We start from the raw sequence: 21,361 nt of genomic DNA, 5'->3' as shown, positions 1-21,361 counted from the left end.
TGTAAGAAAAGATTAAAATTTGAGTACATAAAATACAAACTGGGAGAAAAATATTTGCAACATGTATTTCATAAAAGGGCACTAGCCCACATTTGTAAAGAACTTTTAAAAATTAAGGGGGAGGGAAGGCCAAAAATCTGATAAAAAGTGAGCAGTTGACAAAAAGAAGGATAGAAATGACTTCTAAACATACGAAAAGATGTTCAGCTTTATTCATAAGAGAAGTTAAAGCTGCACCAAGAGACCATTTCTTATCTATCAGCTTGCAGAAATCAAAGGCTTTCATGATCCCCTCCTGGTGAGGCTGTGAAGAAACTGGCGCTCTCACGCTTAATGCCAAGTGGTCCAGCCCTTAGGGAGGGGAATTTGGCATATCTAACAAAACTGTACGTGTTTACTTCATGATGTAGCAGTCCCTCTTATTAAGGAATTTACTCTGGGGATACACCTCCAACCATATAAAAATGTCTACATAGTGTTTATTATACTTATAAATTATTGCAAATAGCCTAAAAACCAGTGCATAGGAGAATGATTGATTAAATAGTCCATTTACACTCTGATGTACTGAGCTGTAAAAAAAGAATGAGGGAGATAACCTGAACTGATAGCAGTGATTTCCAGGATGTATTTTTAAACTAAAATAAAAGCAAATTAGAAAAGAAAATACATAATATGCCACTTTTTGTGTAAAAAAGAAGGGGAAATAAAGTATATATGTCTTTGATCAGCTTGCAAAAAAAAATACAGGAACAATAAGCCAGAAATTGAGACTGGTTAATATCTCTAGAAGGTGAGTGAATATGAAGTGGAAGAATGTGGATGAGGTGATCTTTTTGTATAGTTTTGACTTTGGAGATCACATTAATGTTTTACATTCTAAAGTAATAGTAATAATAAAATTAACAGGATGTGGAATGATTTTAAAAAACAAAACTCTAATATAGAATGTAAAAAAACAAGTGAATCTAAGTACCCAAGTCACTTTTGAACATAGTACTTTAATTATATGTCCTCAGTCTCTCAGTCTAGAGACAAAAAGAACTGTAAATACCGAATTGTAGTTATTAGTAGCCTTGTTTTTTTTATAGTGGTTTGACTTAGCAACTGTGAAAGTACTTATTGTGGATTCTGGGATTGTGTAATTGATGAAGCATTGAGAATGATAGGAACCAGGTTTCTCACTGTTAGAGAGGGGAGTTACAGATAGATAACAGTAAAGATTAGAATGAACCTTGTGGTATAAGATTGGAATTGGAGGTGTCGATATCGGAGGTATCATGGTTCCTACATACATCCCTTAACTGTGTGTCTGTGTAGGTTTGGGGAGAAGGGGAGTGAGTGCACACACCCCTTCACATATTTCCTAGCTCTGTCCGCTGAGAAGGCCTAGAAGTATTGACACTCCAATAACAATGAACACACTTATCACCCAGATCGTTGTTTCTAAATAGCATTTGTCACTAAAAGAAACCAGAGCTGCTTGAAGAAAGGACTGTAGGGCTGGGGCAGAGAAAGTATGAAAGGATGCTGGATTGTGTTATTTTTCCATAAACTAAGGAAGTGCTCAGGTAGAAAATCACAAAAGCCACTTTGAAGGGGCTCCTACTGGCCAAATCTGGGATAATTTGAGCATCAAAGTTATATCAATAGATTATAACCCAGGGAATAAAATAAGTAAATGGAGATGTTAGAGCTCATTTTGATTTTAGAATGCCATCTAATGAATGTAGATGAAAATGGAGTTTTTAAAAAAATCATTATTTTTGCACTTACCATAGTAATACTTGATTCCAACAAGAATTACCAGTTGATCAAAATTAATATCACAAGTAATAGGGCAAAATATCCTGTGCCACCTGATGTGTTGCACTGAGAAGGACACAACATTGCTTCTGTGGTACCTTCCTTCTAAAAATGCCAAACCTGAATCTGATCATGAAGAAACATCAGATAAACCCAGATTCAAGGGCTTTCTACAAAATAACTGGCCTGTACTCATCAAAAATGTCAAGGTCACAGAAAAAAAAGGTTGAAGATTGTTCCAGATTAGAAGAGACATAGCAACTAAATGCACTGTGGCATCTCAGAAATAGGTAAAAAAAAAAAAAAACTATAAAAGATATTATTAGGACAATTAGCAAAATTTGCATGTGGACTTTGGATTAGATAATAGTATTTATATCAGTGTTAAATATAATTTTGATAATTATCCTGTGGTTATATAAGAGAATGTCTTTGTTCTCAGGACATATACTCAAGTTTTTAGTTATAAAAGAGTATGATGTCAGCAACTTACCCTGAAATAGTTCAAAAAAATTTAAATTATCTTTAATAATATGTCCCTCTTTATACACACATAGTGAGAGTGAGAACAAATAGTAAGTAAGTGGGGCAGATGTTAAATTAACAGTTGGCAAATCAGAAGGGTTGATGGGAGTTCTTTGTAATGTTCTTGAAACTCTTCCATAAGTTCAAAATGGTATCAAAATAAAGTCACAAACTGTTTGACTATAAAGTACAAATTTTAATCATTTATATTTTTGTCATAACACTCATGAAAATTCTTTGAATAATATTCAGATTTCTCCTGTTTCTAGGCTATTGATGGCACTGCTGTTTTGTTTGATTTTGTTTTCCTAATGTTAAAATTTTGTTCTAAGTGTATTACATGGGTCCTCTTCCTGTTTTAGTTACAGCATGAATTGTCCAAAGATTGGAGTTTGAGCATTTTGGGATCAAGAATCTTTTCTTGGTTGTTTCTGTCCTTTTATTGCCAAATACAGCTCTTGGTATATTGTTGGTTTTCCCTAATTTTTTGTTATATTTTTCCCCACTTACAGAGAAAACCTCTAGTGTTGGAAGGAATTGATTTGGGGGAATGTACAAGCAAATGGACAGTGGATTACCTAAGTCAAGTTGGAGGGAGGAAAGAAGTGAAGATTCATGTTGCTGCAGTTGCCCAGATGGACTTCATTAGTAAGAACTTTGTATATAGGTATTTTCTTCTGAGGTTTACTCTGGGGATACAAATAACTTTTTTTAAGCCTTTAAAATATGTTTCCATTATTATACAAGGACCATATGGCATTTCATCTTTTGGCTAGTTTTTTATAATCCTGGAATAGTTTACTAATTTTTAAAGAATGACTTTTAAAAGACAAGAATTCTGAGTTTACATAATTATACAGAGACATTTCCAAAGACCATTTTTAAATAGGGTGTACAAACAATACCTTCCAGTTTCACACAAGGAATAGAAAACTCGAGTTAGATTACACCTGAAGTTGGATGTGCTGTATTCATTCAATGCTTCATTAATTAATTCATCCTAGCAAGTTCGTAATTGTTATCTAGAGTAAAAAATTCTAAAGTTTTCCTCTGTAACCTATTTTGATTTTTAATGCCCTTATTTTTGCAAGATTATCTAATTCCAGATTGTTTTTAGATAGGTATAAACCCATATTTTCTTTTTCTGCCCTCTCCAGAAATATAGGACAAGTAGTTGCTAAGTTTGGTATAATCTTTCATCAACTTGGATAACTTTAAAAAATCATACTTGATTTTGTCTTTTGACAAAATAGTTTTAAATACTTTTAATTTCCCTCATGGCTGTCATTTTATGCTTTGAAATCTCTTAAAAGGAAATAAGAGATAGTTAAAAGCTGCTGAATGTCTGAACTTGAAAGCTTTAAATGCTGTGATCTTATAGCTTTAATATGCTATTTATTCCCATGAGTTTCATTAAAGATGTTAAATTAAAAAACAAATGTCTTCCAAATTCTGAGCACATGCAGTTCCCAGCAAGTTTAATCTGCTGAAAAACCAGGGCGTTCACAAAAGAGTGATTTTTAAAGAAAGGTAACTCCCGCTCTGCCTGGCAGAGTTTAGAGATGAGTTCAGCAGAGTGCCTAATGTCCAGGTCCTTCCTTTCTCATTAGGGTTTTCCAAGCTCGTATAGGAGCTTGCCAAAGCATTTCTCAGGTTTTGATCCTTTGAATAGTCACCATTATAGTTGTGGTTTTTAATAGGCCATGAATTGAATTTAATTGCCAGAAGTTTTTCCAAGTATAAGGACATTTCATTTTTTATTAAATCAAGAAAGTGGAAGAAAGTGCTGGAATGATGAGTGTTTTTCAGCCAGCAATTAATGCTGTTTATTTTCCAGAGAGTCCAAATGCCATCACAAGTGGGTATTGAAACTTCGTCTTGAATTGCCTTGATGTTTTGTCATGTCCTATAAACTTTTCAAACTTGTTTTTGAAGCACATACATTATGTAATAGTTCCTGTTGCAGCTTCCTCCAAAGCTTTCACTAGAGCTACTAAAGCATTGCAAGATTATTTTCTTAGTACAAGGGAAAAAATAGATGTAGTCATTGTTGGCAGTTACCAGGGAGTAGGAAAGCAGGGAGGCATGTAGGCCACAGAGAGACTGGAGAATGAGAAGTCCTGCACACGCCTGTCACTGCCGTCACTTCAGTTCACGGCTGCACTTCTGCTTGGTAAACACTTGGAGAACAATACATCTCCAAGTCGTAGCTTTCATTGCTTTCTTCTTGGTAGCTCTCACTGTTCTTCCAGAGTCGGGATGCTATGAACAAGAAGAGCCTTGTGTGCTGAAAGGATATTGTTGGTATCCTTCTGGTCATAGATTTAAAGAAAAAAAAAAGTCTGACTCTTCTATAAGCTTTGCTTTGCTGCCTCTCCCTATCACATCTTCTAATTCCTGTTGTCATCCTGCTCTTACTGTTTATTATACTTTTCATCGGTCCTGATGTTGATTTTGCAAAGCAGCTTTTCTGAATGGGAAATAGGACAGTGAAGTTTTTTTTTTTAAATGTTGGTAACTACTTGTGTGCTGCTAAGGGGTACATTATCATTGTCGTTAACCCCTCCATCCGTCCTTTACTGAGCACTTACTGTATATCAGGTACTGTGCTAAACATCCTAGATTGTATTACTCACTTAAACGTCAGAACAATCTGTGAAGTAGATTATTTTATAATAATTATACAAAGGAGAAAACAGAGGCTTAAAAACTCACCTAGGATCATAAACCTGGAAATGCTGGAACCAGGAATTATACCCAGGTTTGCCTGACTCCACGGAACCTGTGATCCTGACCCTTCTTTGATACTACTTCCCTTACTGGTCTGTATGCCAGTTCAGACAAATGCATCTCAATAGCACATGCCCTTCTTTTTGAAACTTGCACAGGGTAGCTAAGACCTCAAGGCCAAGGGACTTCCCAATTCTTATACCTCATTTCCCCCATCTCAGCTTGGCTTCTGCAGAAGCTCTGGCAGGTACCACTGCCTAAGGGAGAAGGTTGCTGCGGGCACCCAAGTTCTGCTTCTCTGGATTGAGCTCTATCTTCCCTGTTCTTGTAAAAGTCTGGAACACTTCTGGATTGTAGGAAGAAAAGCTGAGCCTGGGCAACTGCACCACTTACAGAGGTGGCTCTGAGCAAGAGGCTCTTCCACATTGTTTGCAAACTCTTCAAAGATGCTTTGGTAGGAAGGAAGGGTACATGGTGAGGTCAGAGATGGAAAACATTGACTAGGAGGATGCCAAGTAAATGTGTTGATATAATTAGCCAGAGACTATAGTAGGAGATTAGTCTGAGTAGATAGCAGGCTCCTTTCTTCTCTCTTATAGTGCTTACTTTATGTAATTACCAGCAGTGGCCTCAAGTTTGGATTGACTTTCACACCCTCAGGACCCACTTGTCCATAATCTGCCATCAGACTCACTTAGCTTTGCAAAAGGATACAAGGCAGGAAACAGCATTCTAGCAGGATAGTATCAGGGGGAGTCTTTGTACCAATCCAGGAGCCCCTTTTTGCCTCACCAAATGAGAGCTTAGTGGTAAGGGAACAAAGACCACAGAAGTGGGTAAAGAAACACCCTAGCTTAGTTAAGCCCATAGTCCACAGACACCAGTAGCATGAAACAGCCCATGAACTTGGCTTCTAGGTCCCTCCAAGGGACATAGTCAGTTGCAAGAGTTACACTGCACATAGGGAAGCCAAATCCCTGCTTCCTGACAAGTGTTTATAGTCCACTTACCAGTCTTCTTGTCCAGACATAGTTCGCCAATCAGTGGTCATTTTTACAATAAACAGGGTTACCTGCTATCACAGCTGCCATTCCACATTTATCTTAACCCAGTATGTTTCTAGGAAAACACTGCTAGAAGGTAAGCCCAAGGTCATCTTATAGAGGAGGAGAAAGGGTTTTGCTCACCCTTTCTCCCCACCTCCCCAATACAGATTTCAAGTGGAAAGATATTTGGTAGTAAGAGTGAAAAGATTACAACTCTCATCAGAGGTTTGGAGGCTGGAGGGCAGTGTGAGGGGAGAGGGGAGGGGAGGCTTTTGACCCAGATGCTTTTGAGGACTTCGTTGTCTTGTTGTTACTGATAAGGTATCATCTTCATGTAGGGGGCAGTACTTTTGATTCTAGAAGGTTGAAGGGATAGGATGGGACCCGGGGAAAAGATAGCCCTCTGGGCTCAAGAGTGTGAGGTAAAGGAGACAAAACTGCTTCTACCGTGTTCAGCCCTGTTCCCAGGATGGAAGGAAACAGACATTGGGTGGAAATATTGAAGAACAGTAAAACTTGGTCACTTCACTGAAATTCTTGAGATAGTCCTCAGAAGCCTTAAAATCACAGAGGGTGGTACAGGAGGATGAGAGCAGTTTCCTTTATTGGAAGGCGTCTGTGTTCTGTGGTAGTGCCAGGAGGCGGATCACTGAGAGGGGAGGGACTTGATCCTCACTGGACCATTTGCCTGCTGTCTCTTCTGAAGTAAACTGGTAGTTTGCCCCATTCATCGCAAGGCTTGTTTTGCCGTGACGCTTGAAAATAGGTAGCAATAGGATCTTGAAAGTTTGTGAATTTCCAAAGGTAACCAGATACCATGGAAACATTATTCTAATAGTAACTTGGAATAGGAGGATCTTGATAGATGAGAAGGATCCATCTGTACCATAGATTTAAAAATCTTTAATTTTTGAAATCAAAATTCCAGACAACCTATGTCAAATAAGCGCACTGCTAAATGAATTTTGAAAATGTAGAATTCCACGCAATAAGTTATAAGAAAAACTATGGATATTGTAAAACAGAAGATCGTATCCAACTCCAGCAAGCTTATATATATAGTGATTAGAGTATTAAGAGTTGATTGATTGTTATTAAGTCTAAGGATTCTTTTGTGTTTATTTCAGAACTTTACCTTTTGACAAGTTGATTCAGAGGGCAGCTGAAGAAAAGCATAAAGAATTCTTCATTTCAGAGGTAGTTGGTTTTAACATATTTTCTTTAGAAAGCATTAATATCTATATACCAAATGGATTTTCTTATAAAAGAACAATGGATATACAAGAGCCGTAGCCTTCTCCAATAGCCATTCTTAAGGTTTGGTTGTATATGATCCTAGCTCTGCTCTTTATTAGATCTCAAACCTTGGCCAAATTATTTTTCTGTGCCTCAGTATACTCATCTATAAAATAGGCATAATAGCAGTACCTAATGAAATAAAATCTGTAGAGTACTTAGCACAGTGCCTGACATAGTAGAAACTACTCACCAAATGTTAGTTATTAATATCACTTCCTTTGAAAATGTATTGATCTGATACTCCAAGTTCGAATACTAATGGAGAACTTTATTTTCATATCTTACTGACTAATAGATGATTTGTATATTTTATTGTTATTTTTATTAAAGGATTAAATGTGATTTCTGTTGCATTTGCTATGACATTTGTTCAGGATTAAATGCAGAAGAATTCTACTTATTTACATTATTTAAATAATTTAAGTATCTTGAGATAAGGCATTGAGGCTTATACATAAACATATTTTTAAAAAATCCACTGTGTCATCTCAAAAGCACATTTTAAAAATAAACTGCTTGTTAAGCTTTGAATAAAGCTGTTGTCTGCATTTGACCCACCCAGCCTGGTGGTCAGTTTGATAGTCAAAGGGGTGCGTTTTCACAGTTCTTTCCTCAGGTGATGGGTGCACTAGGTTACCACCAGGATCCCTGCAAACTCTGCACATCTGTAATTCTGTAGTATGACTGGAACGTCTACCAAAGCTACTTTCATTAACTGTTCCTGAAAAATGTTTTTTAATTTTATAGCCATGCCTTACCATGTATATTCATTTGCCCTTTGGTACTTTCCTGTCCAAGGGTAGTGAGCAGCACAGATTTAAACAGCTGTGAAATGTTAAGTGAAGTAAAGGAAATATAGAGACGGGATAAAGGATTCAAGTCTAAGAATTATGGAAAGTATGTGAATAAGATGAATATGGATTGTCAGTTAGGTCCTCCTTGAAGCAGATCCTGAGATGGAGTTAGGAGTGCCAAAGGTCAATTGGGGTAGTAATACATGTGAAAGGAATGGGTACGGGAAGCTGTCAGATGGCCCTGCACATCTGAGAGTCTGTGCAGGCTCAGACTGCCTGTTAGAGGAGTCCTGTGTTGGGTAGCAGCGTCTGGGTGTTTTACCATCTTGCTGAGATGTTGGTTGAGGCTGCTCCAAGAAGAGCATGACCCTGGTTCAAAGGCCGGGGTGGACCTGAAGGAGTGAACAGCTGGCAGCCGTAAGCAGTGAATCCTTTCTTGAAGGGCATCTGAACAGGGCATCTCTGTGTCTGACACATGAATTTATTTTTTAAATCCTGAAACGTTAGAACTGGTAGAAAACTCTTAGAATTTTGAGGAACATACTTTGAAACTTTTTTAGCCAGTAATAAATTTGTAGAACTTATCTGATATAGTACTAGCTAAAAAGATAAAAATAGGGAATCTAAGAGTTTAGTTAAATTTATGATCATAGATTTATAATATGTTGTTAAGGTAAATAAGATGTATTTTGAAGTTTGTGTTACAATGGTGAGTGTAAGTATAAAAGAGGCAGAATTCTTGAGTTGGATTGCTCTTGTACTTGACCTGGTATATCTCAGTTCTCTAATTCTTATAGGAAATGCAGGCAACAGTAATGTTTTATATTCAAACAGTTCCCTATTATAGCTACTGAATAAAGTATAATTGACAAGTTTTTAAAATACGAACTCAAATTTGCTGTTATGAATGACACATGAGTTGGCTCTTAAGGATTTGGCTTGAGAATTTATATGATTGGGGATAGGCTTTGCTTAATAAAATGCAGTGTTCTAGATTTTCTAAAAATTTATTATTAAAAAGTGTATTTTATCTCCTATTCTATGTTTATCTTATATTAAAGAAGATTATTGTTAGCCCTCAACAATACCTTGAGATCATGTGTGCAATTACAAATGGGAATTCTTTTAAGTCTTAAGACACTGTTGAGAGTCTAAATAATTTTGAGTATAAAGCCTAAATTAAGCATGTGGATTTAGATGTGGTGTGTGTGCTGCCTTTAGAACTTATTTTCCTTAATGTTTGCTGGACCCAGTCATTATTACAAGCAGCATATAAGGACATTCCTTCAGGTGGCCACCAGAGAGCATTAGCAGGAAGGGTAAGAAAATGGAACTTTTCAAAAACGGCTTAGCTGGGTTAGATTTGAAGACTTATTTCCTAACATCTTTGCTTTCTGATAGTTTTAAGTGAATACTGATGCTGTTTTTCTTTGGGATGTTTAAGGATGAGAAGTACTACTTACGGTCGCTTGGGGAAGACCCTAGAAAGGTAAGAATTCTCAACATAAAATAGTTGCTTAAAACCTGAATGGATGTCTATATTTTCACTGGCACTGTAATTTTTATACTTACTGCCTGACATATAACCTGTGTTATACCTTTCCGTTCTTTTCTCAATGATTTATGCCCTTGAATAAGTAAGATTATTCAAAGTTGATGAGTTTTCAAGTAGGACAATAGAATCTTAGTGTTTAGTCATCTACTCTAATTTCTACACAATTAAGACATCCTTTCTACTGTATATTTTACAGTTGTCTTTCCTCTAATAAAATAGAATCTAAAATAATTATAAACATTCTGAATAATTCATTATATAAGCTTTGACATGTATTTAGAGTCAAATTAATATGGCTACAGTATTAAGGAGTGGTCCCTAAAATGATCAAGATTATATTTTTTCCCTTCATGGCACTATTTAGTTCTTTACCTTCTCTTATTTTCCTCCCTCAGTAGAACTCACAGGTTTCACATTGTTGATTATGTTCAGGTTGTTGACTCCGAAACTTAAAACTTAATGTTAGAGTAGATGACAGTTGTATGATTCTTGCTTAAAGTAGGTAGAACCTTTCTATTAATGAAGCATATTAAGCTTAACAGCAGTGATGCTGTTGAATCTGCAGTCTCGTTACAGTCTGTTATTCCTTCGTTTGAAAGACCATATGTTGGCTGTGGTCACATCCTAGTGTTTTAAAGCAGTGAACAGAGTTTTGCTTCATTCCTTCTTAATATCGTGGGCTCTGATGGCAGCCTTAGCTAAAATAAGCATTATGCCAGTATTGTGTTTATTATTAAAATTCTTACTATGTTTCTCTCAATGCAGGATGTTGCAGATATCAGAAAGCAGTTTCCTTTATTGGAAGGAGATATTAAGTTTCCAAAATTCTTCAAAGATGAGCAGTTCTTTTCCAGTGTTTTTCGAATTAGCTCACCAGGATTACAGCTTTGGACCCACTATGATGTATGCTACATAAATGAGAAATCTAAAGCTATAGTAGATCTTTAGCATTTATAGATTTAACATTCATAATTTCAACTTTCTTTAGGCTACCCTAAAGATGTTTGACATGTAATGTGCTGAAACATAAGGTTTGAAAACAGGTACTCTGCAAGGCAGAGACAAGGGAGTGATTAGTTAGCTAATGCCAAAGCCTAGTGAGTTTCTCATAGTTACATTTCTCTGTGGTCCTCCTCATCATATATATATATATCTATATAGACTAAGTTGTATGAAGTGATTTTTTTTTTTACGTGAGAAAAATGGCCACCAGATGAGAGGGGAAATTGCGAAAGTGGAAAAAGTGATAAAGTGGTGGTATGAAGATGCGAAATGATACATGTGATTAGATGGAACTTATTCAGGAGAAAGGCAGAAGCTTGTGGAGAGCCATTTCCAATTTTAAGAATCTGATGGTCTTAGGATATATGTCCCTTGAGAGTGTCAAATGTCTGCTGTGTTTGTTGAGCAGCAAGTTGTGTAGAATATTGATCTCAATCATTTATTCTATGGTGTTATAATTTTGTTCACTTAAATATATGCATATAAATATTTTAAAAACATTAAAAGTCTATTATTGTGTATGAGTTGGTGTTATGTGTATGATTTGGTGTTAGCTGGAGAAATTTAGGAAGTTAAAGCAATACCTAATAGGTTTCTAAAGCTAAAAGAATTTTTAGAAAGTTCTAAATCAAACTATGTGAAATTTTATAAGTGTGTTTTATAATTCAGGTGAGGACCTCTTGGGAGGATTTTAACATAGTAACTATAATTAAATGAGATAGACATAAAATCTTAGCATGTTATTTTTTAAAGGTTTTACATGAATGATATGGTGAGAAAATGATGTGATAACTCAAATACATTGTTTTAACTGTATTCTATGACTATTTTAAATTTTAAGTAGTATCCCTTTTATCTTGAGTTATAATGGAATATTGTAAAGTTTTTCTTAAAAATAGGTCAAAGGGATGCTAGTTATATAGTTAAGGTTTACCTAAGTGAAAGGGTTAGTGGCAAAAGGAGAAATGTTTAGGTAGAATTGATATGTAAATAATCATGAATATATCTTGCTCAATAAATATTTTAACTGCTTAGCTGAGCGTTATGTAGCTCTGCCTTTAACGTTTTTCAGTCTGTACCAACAAAGTATACCCTTACACAGGAACAGTCAAGATTGCTCCATTAATAAGTACATCAGGAAAATTTGCCAAGTTATAGACCTTTAGAAATAATCTGGAAATCAAGATACCAGGAACCCAAGTGTGGTTAGCCTTGTATTTAGAGTTGCGCAGGGGCTGCAGCAGTGCCCAGCACTTTCCCAGCGCCTGGCCTTCCTAAGTGCTTTCACTCTGTTGTCTAATGTTGCCTCATAGCACTCCTTGACAGGTGAGTAAAAGATCAGTACTAACCAGGAGAGCCTCAGATAGGTGTAGCCACCCTCCCTGACATCATGGTGACGCAAGGGCAGATAGTTTCCTGATGTCAGATTTCCTGATGGCTTGCCAGTCCTACCAATTTTAAGGCAGCGCTGCAGAAATATCTTCAATAAAGGCACAGTTGTGTTTGGAATACAGATGTTTTCATTGTTAGAATATTATAAGAGTTTTAGATAATGAGAGTCAAGTCTTATTAAAGGATAAGATTTACTGTTAACTGTTCAGAATACCATTGGTTCTGTTTATTTGAATTTTAGATACTGCTTATCCATAAGTTCTTATTGGTCTTCAGGTAATGGATAATGTCTTAATACAAGTGACAGGAAAAAAGCGTGTTGTACTCTTCAGTCCTCGAGATGCCCAGTATTTATATTTATCAGGTACTTTTTTTAAGTTTATATTTCTGAAATCTAGTTTATTCAGTTACTCTTTTGGAGAAATCTCTTTATGCTCACAGAAAAACATTTTGGGGCTTCTTTCTAATTATGATGTATTGTGTTCTCCATTGTGTTTATGTATACATGTAATGATAGGTATGTGAAGAATGAGATTTTCACAATTATATTACATAGATGCCAGTGGTGATAAATAAAGGGTAGGTCATTGAAAATTGACTTAGGTTTCAGGAGAATAGTAATTGTTCTCACAGTGTGGGTATAGTAAGTAATTGTACACAAAAGAATAAATTTTCAAATTTATAATTGTGGTTACTTTTTAAAAAATGGTAACTTGGCTTAAACTGTGTTATCCTTTTTTTGGAACTTTTCAGGTACTAAATCAGAAGTACTGAATATAGATAACCCAGACTCAGATAAATACCCGCTGTTCTCCAAGGCTAGAAGGCATGAATGCTCCCTTAAAGCTGGAGATGTATTATTCATTCCTGGTAAGACTTACAGACCTCAGTAATTTGCCGTTTATAAATTCTGTACTCTGTAACCCCTCCACTATATGATTTTTTAGTACAAAAGTATATTTGTCACATGTATCCTGTCCTATACAGGATGATTTTTATACACAGCTGTGTTTGTGTGTTTAAAGTATGCTTAGACAGTCTTATAAAACTAACAGTCTTGTGTTTCAAAGGCAACCTAAAAATATACTATTATACTCTAAGTTATTTTATTAAATGACATCAAGCAAGTCACTTTATGTCTGGGAAAGGTGATACTTGGTTGTTGTTTAATCATTTTATTTCTTAAATCTTTACATAGTTTAGAAGTATGTCACTTAAGTCTTTACTGAGAAATGGTCAATATATTTCAAAGCCAAAACAGATTAGAGATTTTATTAAATATCAAAGTGTTATAATCTCAACACCTGTGATGTCTTTTGTGTGCGTTACTTTTCTAGTCTGAATTAGTATCACTTAATTTCTTTGTACAATAAATAGGCATTAGTTGTAGTTAGTAACTAGTGATGTAATTAACATTGGTAGTGATTATTCAGAAGGAATATCTGAAGATTATAAAATTCATAATTAAGATTAAAGGGCTGCATTAACAAATTCTATTTATATAAAAGCATCCCTTGAAGGTATTGTGTGTTTGGTTCCAGACCACTACAAATAAAGTGAATATTGCAATGAAGCGAGTCACACAAATTTTTTGGTTTCCTAGTGCATATAAAAGTTATGTTTACATTATACTATAGTCTATTAAGTGTGCAATAGCATTATGTTTAAAAAATAATATGTCTAAAAAAATAATGTACATACCTTAATTTAAAAATGTTTTATTGCTAAAAAATGCTAACCATCATCTGAGCCTTCAGCAAGTCATAATCATTTCGCTGGTGGAGGGTCTTGCCTCGATCTTGGTGGATGCTGACTGATCAGGGTAGTGGTTGCTGAAAGTTTTGGAGTCTGTGGCAGTTTCTTAAAATAAGACAACAATGGAGTTTGTCACGTCAGCTGACTCTTCCTTTCATGGAGGGTTTCTCTGTAGCCTGCGATGCTGTCTGACAGCTTTTTACCCTCAGTGGAGCTTCTTTCAAAATTGCGGTCAGTCCTCTCAGACCCTGCCGCTGTTTTATCAACGAAGTTTATGTAACATTCTAAATCCTTCATTGTCATTCAACAGTCTTCACAGCATCTTCACCAGGAGTAGATTCCATCTCAAGAAACCACTTTCTTTGCTCACCCATAAGAAGCAACTCCTTATCCGTTAAAAGTTTTATCATGAGATTTCAGCAATTCAGTCACATCTTCAGCCTCCACTTCTAGTTCTTTCCACCACATCTGCACTTACTTCCTCCACTGAAGTCTTGAACCCCTCAAAGTCAGCCATGAGGGTTGGAATCAACTTCCAAACTCCTGTTAATGTTGATATTTTGACCTCTTCCCATGAATCATGCATGTTCTTAATGGCACCTAGAATGGTGAATCCTTCCAATTTACTTTTCCCAGATCCATCAGAGGAATCACTATCTATGGCAGCTATAGCCTTACAAAGTGTCTTTCTTAGGTAATAAGATTTGAAAGTCAAAATGACTCCTTGATTCATGGGCTGCAGGATGGATGTTGTATTAGCAGGCATGAAACAACACTAACCTCATGGTACATCTCTGTCAGAGCTCTTGGGTGACCAAGTGCATTGTCAGTAAGCAGTAATATTTTGAAAGGAATCTATTTTTTCTGAGCAGTAGGTCTCAACAGTGGACTTAAAATATTCAGTAAACCATGTTGTAGACAGATGAGCTGTCATCCAGACTTTGTTGTTCCATTTATAGAGCACAGGCAGAGTAGATTTAGCATAATTCTTTAGAGCCCCAGGATTTTCAGAATGGTGAATGAGCATTGGCTTCAACTTAAAGTCATCAGTTGCATTAGCCCCTAACAAGAGTCAGCCTGTCCTTTGAAGCTAGCCATCAACTTCTCCTTTCTAGCTGTGAAAGTCCTAGATGGCATCTGCCAGTCTAAAGCTGTTTCGTCTACATTGAAAATCTGCTGTTTGGTGTGGCCCCTTCATTACTGATCTCAGCTAGATCTTCTGGATAACGTGCTGCAGCGTCTACGTCAGCACCTGCTGCGTCCCCTGCACTTTTATGTTATGGACACAGCTTCTTTCCTTAAACCTCATGAACCAGCCTCTGCTGGCTTCAGACTCTTCTGCGGCTTCCTCCCCTCTCTCAGCCTTCAGAGAATTGAGGAGAGTTAGGGCCTTGCTCTGGATTAGGCTTTGGCTTAAGGGATTGTTGTGGCTGGTTTGATCTTCTAACCAGAGGACTAAAACTTTCTCCGTATCAGCAATAAGGCTGTTTCACTTTCTTATCATTTGTTTGTTCAGTGGAGTAGCACTTTTAATTTCCTTCAAGAACGTTTCTTTTGCATCCACAGCTTGGCTAACTGCCGCAAGAGGCCTAGTTCAGCCTGTCTTGACTTTCGACTTGCCTTCCTTAATCAGCTGAATTAATTCTAGCTTTTGATTCAAATTGAGGGATGTGTGACTCTTTTCACTTGAACACTTAGAGGCCATTGTAGGATTATTAACTGGCCTAATTTCAATATTGTTGTATCTAGGAATAGGGAGCCCCGACGGGAGGGAGCGAGATGGGGGAACGGCCAGCTAGTAGAGCAGTCAGAGCACACACATTTATTAAGTTCCCTGTCTTGTGGGTGTGGTTTATGGTGCCCCAAAACAATTATAATAGTAACATGAAAGATTACAGATTACCATAACAAATATAATAATAATGAAAAAGTTTGAAATATTGAGAGAATTACCAAAATGTGACACAGAGACATGAAGTGAGCAAATGCTCTTGGAAAAATGGTGCTGATAGACTTGCTCAACACGTGGTTGCCACAGACCTTCAATTTGTAGAAAACGTAATATCTGCGAAGTACAATAAAGTGAGGTATGCCTATAGTTGTATTTGCCATATCCAAGTTAATGTACTTCATAATCATTAATACTTTTTCTATGATAGAATTAAGTAAAAAAATATTAATAATATATAATAGCCCTCATTTGGGGCTAGATTATAAATTCCTTGAAGACAAGAACCATGTTTTGTTAATCTTTGTATTCCCCAAGGGGCCTGATACAGTGTCCTTTGTATAACTGATTGTCTACAAAAATTTGATACATTGACTTCTTATTCTTATATTTTTATATTCGCTTATATTGAAAACAACCAGCAGACTAGTCTTTAAATCCATTGCCATTATTTAAATTTTTGGTTTTGTATCCTCAGAGCATGGCTAAGGGCTATGCAGTTTTCCCTTATTCTGTAGACAACTTAAAGGGGAAAAAAAAGCCAGAAATGCTGAACATTTGTACATATTTGAAAAGCAAAAGCCCCATCTTTGGATTTAAATTTAACATAGAATGCTTAGTTTTTTTCCCTGTTATATTGAATAAGGAAAAAAAAGATTCTGAAAGAAAGAGTAGTTAAGATTAAAACCATGTTTGAAAACTAGTTTTGCAAATCAAAATATTGTAAGCTTTTGTTTTTCCTAGAGCACTGTTAGAATGAGTTTGTTTCTGAAATTTAGCATCTTGTAAATCTTCCTTCCTCCCTTTCACAGGAGTAAACATTTTTTTGGCGTAATTAGTGTTTCATCTTTGTTACATTGTGGTGTTGCTTTAGTATTCCTGTAGCACCTATATTTTGAAAATGTTTAGACTCAATTGAAAACAAAGAAGTAGACTTTCTACTGGAAGGGAAAAATTAATTATCTTTATAATATGATAAAGTCTACTCATCCTCTCCACCACCAAAATATTTGCTTTAGTTTTATATACTTATTGTAAAGGAGCTGAAAGAAATATGAGACAATTATAATTGCATTAGAAATATAAAACTGAGGCTACAATGAATCCAAATTTAAGCAAGTTAGAAAACTAAATGCAGCCTGAATGGGAAGTCTTTGAGAACAAAAGTACTGTACTGAGTCAGAAAAGGTCAAAGATACTCTTCAAATAATTGAAATGTTCTGTGTACACAAAATAAACACTTTTGATGTGGTTATGTGACTCAGGAAGTGTAAACAAGTAACACAGACACAGCCCCAAATTACAGAACTACAACTTTATGATGCCTTTCAAGTTAAAAGGAAAAATTGCTATTTCCAAAGGTTTCAAACGTAGGGTTGTGCTATTGACACTTTAAATTGGTTGGCAATTCATAAAAGTTAAAATGATTCTGTTAAAAGCTGGGAGTGTGCTAACGAAGGGATCTAGATACAAGAATTATTTCTTACATTGGCTATATGCAATTCGTGATATTTCACTGACATTTTGGTTTTTTTTAAACTGTAGATTTTATTTTTAACTTGTTTTTTTAAACTTTCTCCAGCTTTATGGTTCCATAATGTAATTTCTGAAGAGTTTGGAGTGGGAGTGAATGTCTTTTGGAGGCACCTTCCGTCTGAATGCTATGATAAAACAGATACCTATGGAAACAAAGATCCTACAGCAGCATCAAGAGCTGCACAAATTTTGGATAGAGCCTTAAAAACACTGGCTGAATTACCAGAGGAATACAGGGACTTCTATGCACGGCGAATGGTCTTACACATTCAAGACAAAGCCTATAGCAAGAACTTTGAGTAAATCATGAAGTGAATGCAATGAATATAAACTTTTAAATACCATTCAGCTCAAATATTGGAAAAGTATAAAGAGATGTAAATTATTTTTTTCAAGATTCATTCATTAGAATAGGCAAGATAAATCAGTCTCAGATTTATAGATTAAGTATGAAGAGATGTTTGTGTGGTTTCTAATAATACAGATCGTTATGGTTAAAAGAATGCTGTACTGGAACCACTCTTTAGGTTTTAGATGCAAATAACTAAAAATCCAACTTAAAACGACTTAAACAATAAGAAAATGGATTGAATCATTACACATAATCTACTGATAGAATGGGCTTCAGTATTTCTGATCCAGTGATTCAATAGTGTCACCAAGAACCTCTGGGGTTTTTTCTCCCGTTTTCAACCACGGTGTTGGCATCGTCCTGTGGCTGGCTACCCTCGTGGTCACGGGATGATTGCCAATAGCAGTTGGTGCCGTGTGCATCTTCATTTACATGCAGTGGAGAAGTCAAGCTGGATTCCAGGGGCCCTCTCTTAATATGCAAAAGCTTTCCCAGAATTTGCCACCAAATCCTTCCTTCTCCTCGATCTAAAAGTGGCGTAGACCTGTCCGTCCCAAGCCAGTTACTGGCAGTATGGACTGACTCTTAGGCCACTTGGTCTACTGGAGCTGCAAGTAGACTCATCTTCCTCTCACGTGCCGTGAGGTATATATGGGGGCAGAATAGATAATTTTTGAAATTAGGATTCTTGATAAGAAAGGAGAAAAGGTGGGCAACCAACAGTGTCTACTACATTAATCTTTTGAGCTTTTTAAAACAGATGTCTAGGCCCCAACTTTGTAGATGTTTTGATTTAGTATGTTTAGGGTTTGGTATAGGTATCTAGTTGATAGACCTCATAGGTTATTTTGACATATAATCAGGATTCAGAATATCTGGATAAGATGATAGTAATTCGGATTATCAGTTTTGTGATTCATCCAAAACAAATGTTTAATCTGATCCTGGTTTTTCTTGGCACCAAATATGTCAGGCCTGCCTCCTTTTTCAGATTTTGAATGTCAGAATATTCAAATCAGTTTTAATTTATACCTACAGCTAAACTTTAACCTGAAGTTTTCCCAACTAAATGCTTTTCCACTATCCCTTTTTTTAGAGAAAAAAGTTTTTCAATAATGAATACATGAGAGATCCCAATAATGTTGTCAGTAAACACAGTGAGCCATTGTACATAGGTGGATCTGTGCCATTCTTTGTTTTGCACCTAGTAATTATATTGCAATGTCATTGAAGAAAGACCAGATATATTTACTGAACACAAATGTGCCCATCTAAAGCAATCTGAGTACATCAATTTGGTGCATTTTAATTACAAAGAAAACAGTTCTCTATTAAAAATAATTCATCCACTTACATCCTGTGTTTGGAGTTGGAGTGATTTCAGGTATAAAAAGAAAATTACAATAAATAAGAAAGGAAAAGTATATAAAAAATTATTCTGAACTTCCTAGATGTCTTTGGGAAGAGATACTGAAGTTACTCAGGTCAACAAAAGTGTGAAAAGAGAGTGTCAGAAAAGGAATTGTTACATTAGCCAGATCTAATTATTAGATTTTGATCTTTGGTTTCTTCTTAGATTAAGCAAAGAACTTCTTTAATGATTCCTTTTCCTTTGGGAAGAAAAAGACAAAACCCTGTTAGTCTGAATAGTATTTAGAGTCAGCTTTTTAATAAACTCTCCTTGGTTTGACTTGGTTTGTTTTTTTAACCAGTAAGAGAATCAGTGCAAAGTACTTATCCAGGGTCATGTAGAAAACTTGAAAGTAAAACTGAGATTACAATTTGTCCAGTGAATATTCACTTTAGTTTATTTGAGAAGCAAACTGGATGACCTTAGGCGAGTTAATAATCTGTATGAAGCTTATTTTCCTCATCTTTCAAGTAGAACTAACTTGTACTTTATAGGGTCGCTGTAAGAGTACAAGGAGATGGTTCAAGGGCAAGCACATAGTTGATGGCTGGTGCTAGCTTCCATTTAATTGTATTCCTTTGCTGAGAGATTTAAGGTAGCTCCTGTTGCACTATTAAATTACTGTCTAGAAAGCTGGAGATGAATCCTTTAGGAAGTTTTAAAATTATTTCCCTGGTCATCATTTTTAATGTTAGGGTCTGTTTATTTCAAATGCAAAGTATTCCAATCGTTTTTGCCTATCTGGTTGAGACCTAATGAGATATTTTTTATGTATAAAATATTACATAGTATCTGTTAGCTGCAACTTCTCAGAAATTCCAAGGGGCTGGCCCCATGGCCGAGTGGTTAAGTTCGCATGCTCGGCTTCGGCAGCCCAGGGTTTCACTGGTTCGGATCCTGGGTGTGAACATGGCATCACTAGGCCACATTGAGGTGGCATCCCACATGCCACAACTAGAATGACCCAGAACTAAAATATACAACTATATAGTGGGGGGATTCAGGGTGAAAAAAGCAGGGGGAAAAAAAAAGATTGGCAACGGTTGTTAGCTTAGGTGCCAATCTTTAAAAAAAAAGAAAAATCATCATCAGTCCAGAGCGCTTCAACGATTGTTCAGGCTTACACAGCTGGCTGATGGAGACTGGGCTTAGAGCTGTGGAGATGAGATTACTAATTCTCCATTCTTTCTCCCTTAGGGGCAGCTCATCTCAAATACTTCTGAATAGATTATATAGTTATTCTTTGGCAACTTTGGGGGGGCTTGACCTGAGAAGGAAAGGAATTTTTTCCTCTGCCAGCAAAACATCTCACTGTACTGCGTACTACATAGACAAGGGATACAAAATAAGACTAATGATGAACAAGTAGACAGCAGAGCATAATATAAAAATGGAATACTAGGAAGTCAGAGAATGAGGCAGACATCTATGTACGTACTGGTAAGGAATTTTTCCAAGGTAATTAAATGAGAAGAAGGTTTGAAACTATTAGTATGCTGCCATTTGTGTAAAACAAAGGTATGCTGGAACTAAACATTTATTTGTACATGCACAGAATTATCTCCACAAGGATACACAGAAACCAGTGATAGTGATTGCTTCTGAGAAGAGGTTAGACAAGTAGGTGGGTAGACTGGAATCTGTGGTTGTGTATTTGATTTTTTTTTTGCCCGTGTATCTATTATTCAAAATAAATTTTAAAAATACATGTGTAGATTGTAATTATTAGCTTTTCTTGAACATTAATAGTATTTATCTTGGTACATAATTACATTGGGATTCTATTTATTCACTAATTAATTTCAAACTTGTCACTTTCATGAAATCTTAAAACAAGGGAAACAAAGTCAACAAGACTTACTTTGTATCTTTCCATCCTTTTGAACAGCAGCTATGTGAGCATTTGGAAAGAACCTTAGTAGTGAGGCTTTTCTCTCACTTATCTAAAGTTGCCAATAGACACGGAAGCTGAATGTAAGAAGTTGATAAAAAAAAAAAAGCAAGAAGCTGGAGTGCAGGTCTGAATGGAGCTGGAACTCTGCTGTGACTCCCCAGTGCTACAACCAGATGTAGTCAGGAGGAACTAATGTAGATTGGCAATCACCCATGTATCTCTGGTGTTACCTTAAAGTCTTGTTTCAAGCATACAGGCCATGAGTGGTTAGGTGTCTTAAATACACCTAAGTTGTATTTTTTAAAGTTCCTTTAAA

General features: G+C 36.0%; 1 protein-coding gene across 2 annotated transcripts in view; it reads left to right on the top strand.

Annotated features, from left to right (window-relative positions):
* TYW5 (tRNA-yW synthesizing protein 5) overlaps positions 1 to 21,361 on the top strand; it is a 28,441-nt gene that overhangs the window by 2,404 nt on the left and 4,676 nt on the right. The window contains exons 2-8 of one of the 2 annotated variants that reach the window (XM_046658621.1): positions 2,844 to 2,998; positions 7,235 to 7,304; positions 9,645 to 9,689; positions 10,521 to 10,658; positions 12,426 to 12,513; positions 12,903 to 13,019; positions 17,435 to 19,430. In XM_046658621.1, the coding sequence (XP_046514577.1) occupies positions 2,844 to 2,998; positions 7,235 to 7,304; positions 9,645 to 9,689; positions 10,521 to 10,658; positions 12,426 to 12,513; positions 12,903 to 13,019; positions 17,435 to 17,691 (870 nt within the window). In that variant the 3' untranslated portion in view covers positions 17,692 to 19,430. Of the gene's footprint in view, positions 1 to 2,843; positions 2,999 to 7,234; positions 7,305 to 9,644; positions 9,690 to 10,520; positions 10,659 to 12,425; positions 12,514 to 12,902; positions 13,020 to 17,434; positions 19,431 to 21,361 lie in introns of those variants that run through there. The other variant, XM_046658622.1, reaches the window with a different exon arrangement.

The sequence above is a fragment of the Equus quagga genome, chromosome 4, assembly GCF_021613505.1.
Source record: "Equus quagga isolate Etosha38 chromosome 4, UCLA_HA_Equagga_1.0, whole genome shotgun sequence".
Taxonomy (NCBI): Eukaryota; Metazoa; Chordata; class Mammalia; order Perissodactyla; family Equidae; genus Equus; species Equus quagga.
Note: the sequence above shows the minus strand (reverse complement) of the source record. Positions and strands in the feature narration are given on the sequence as shown.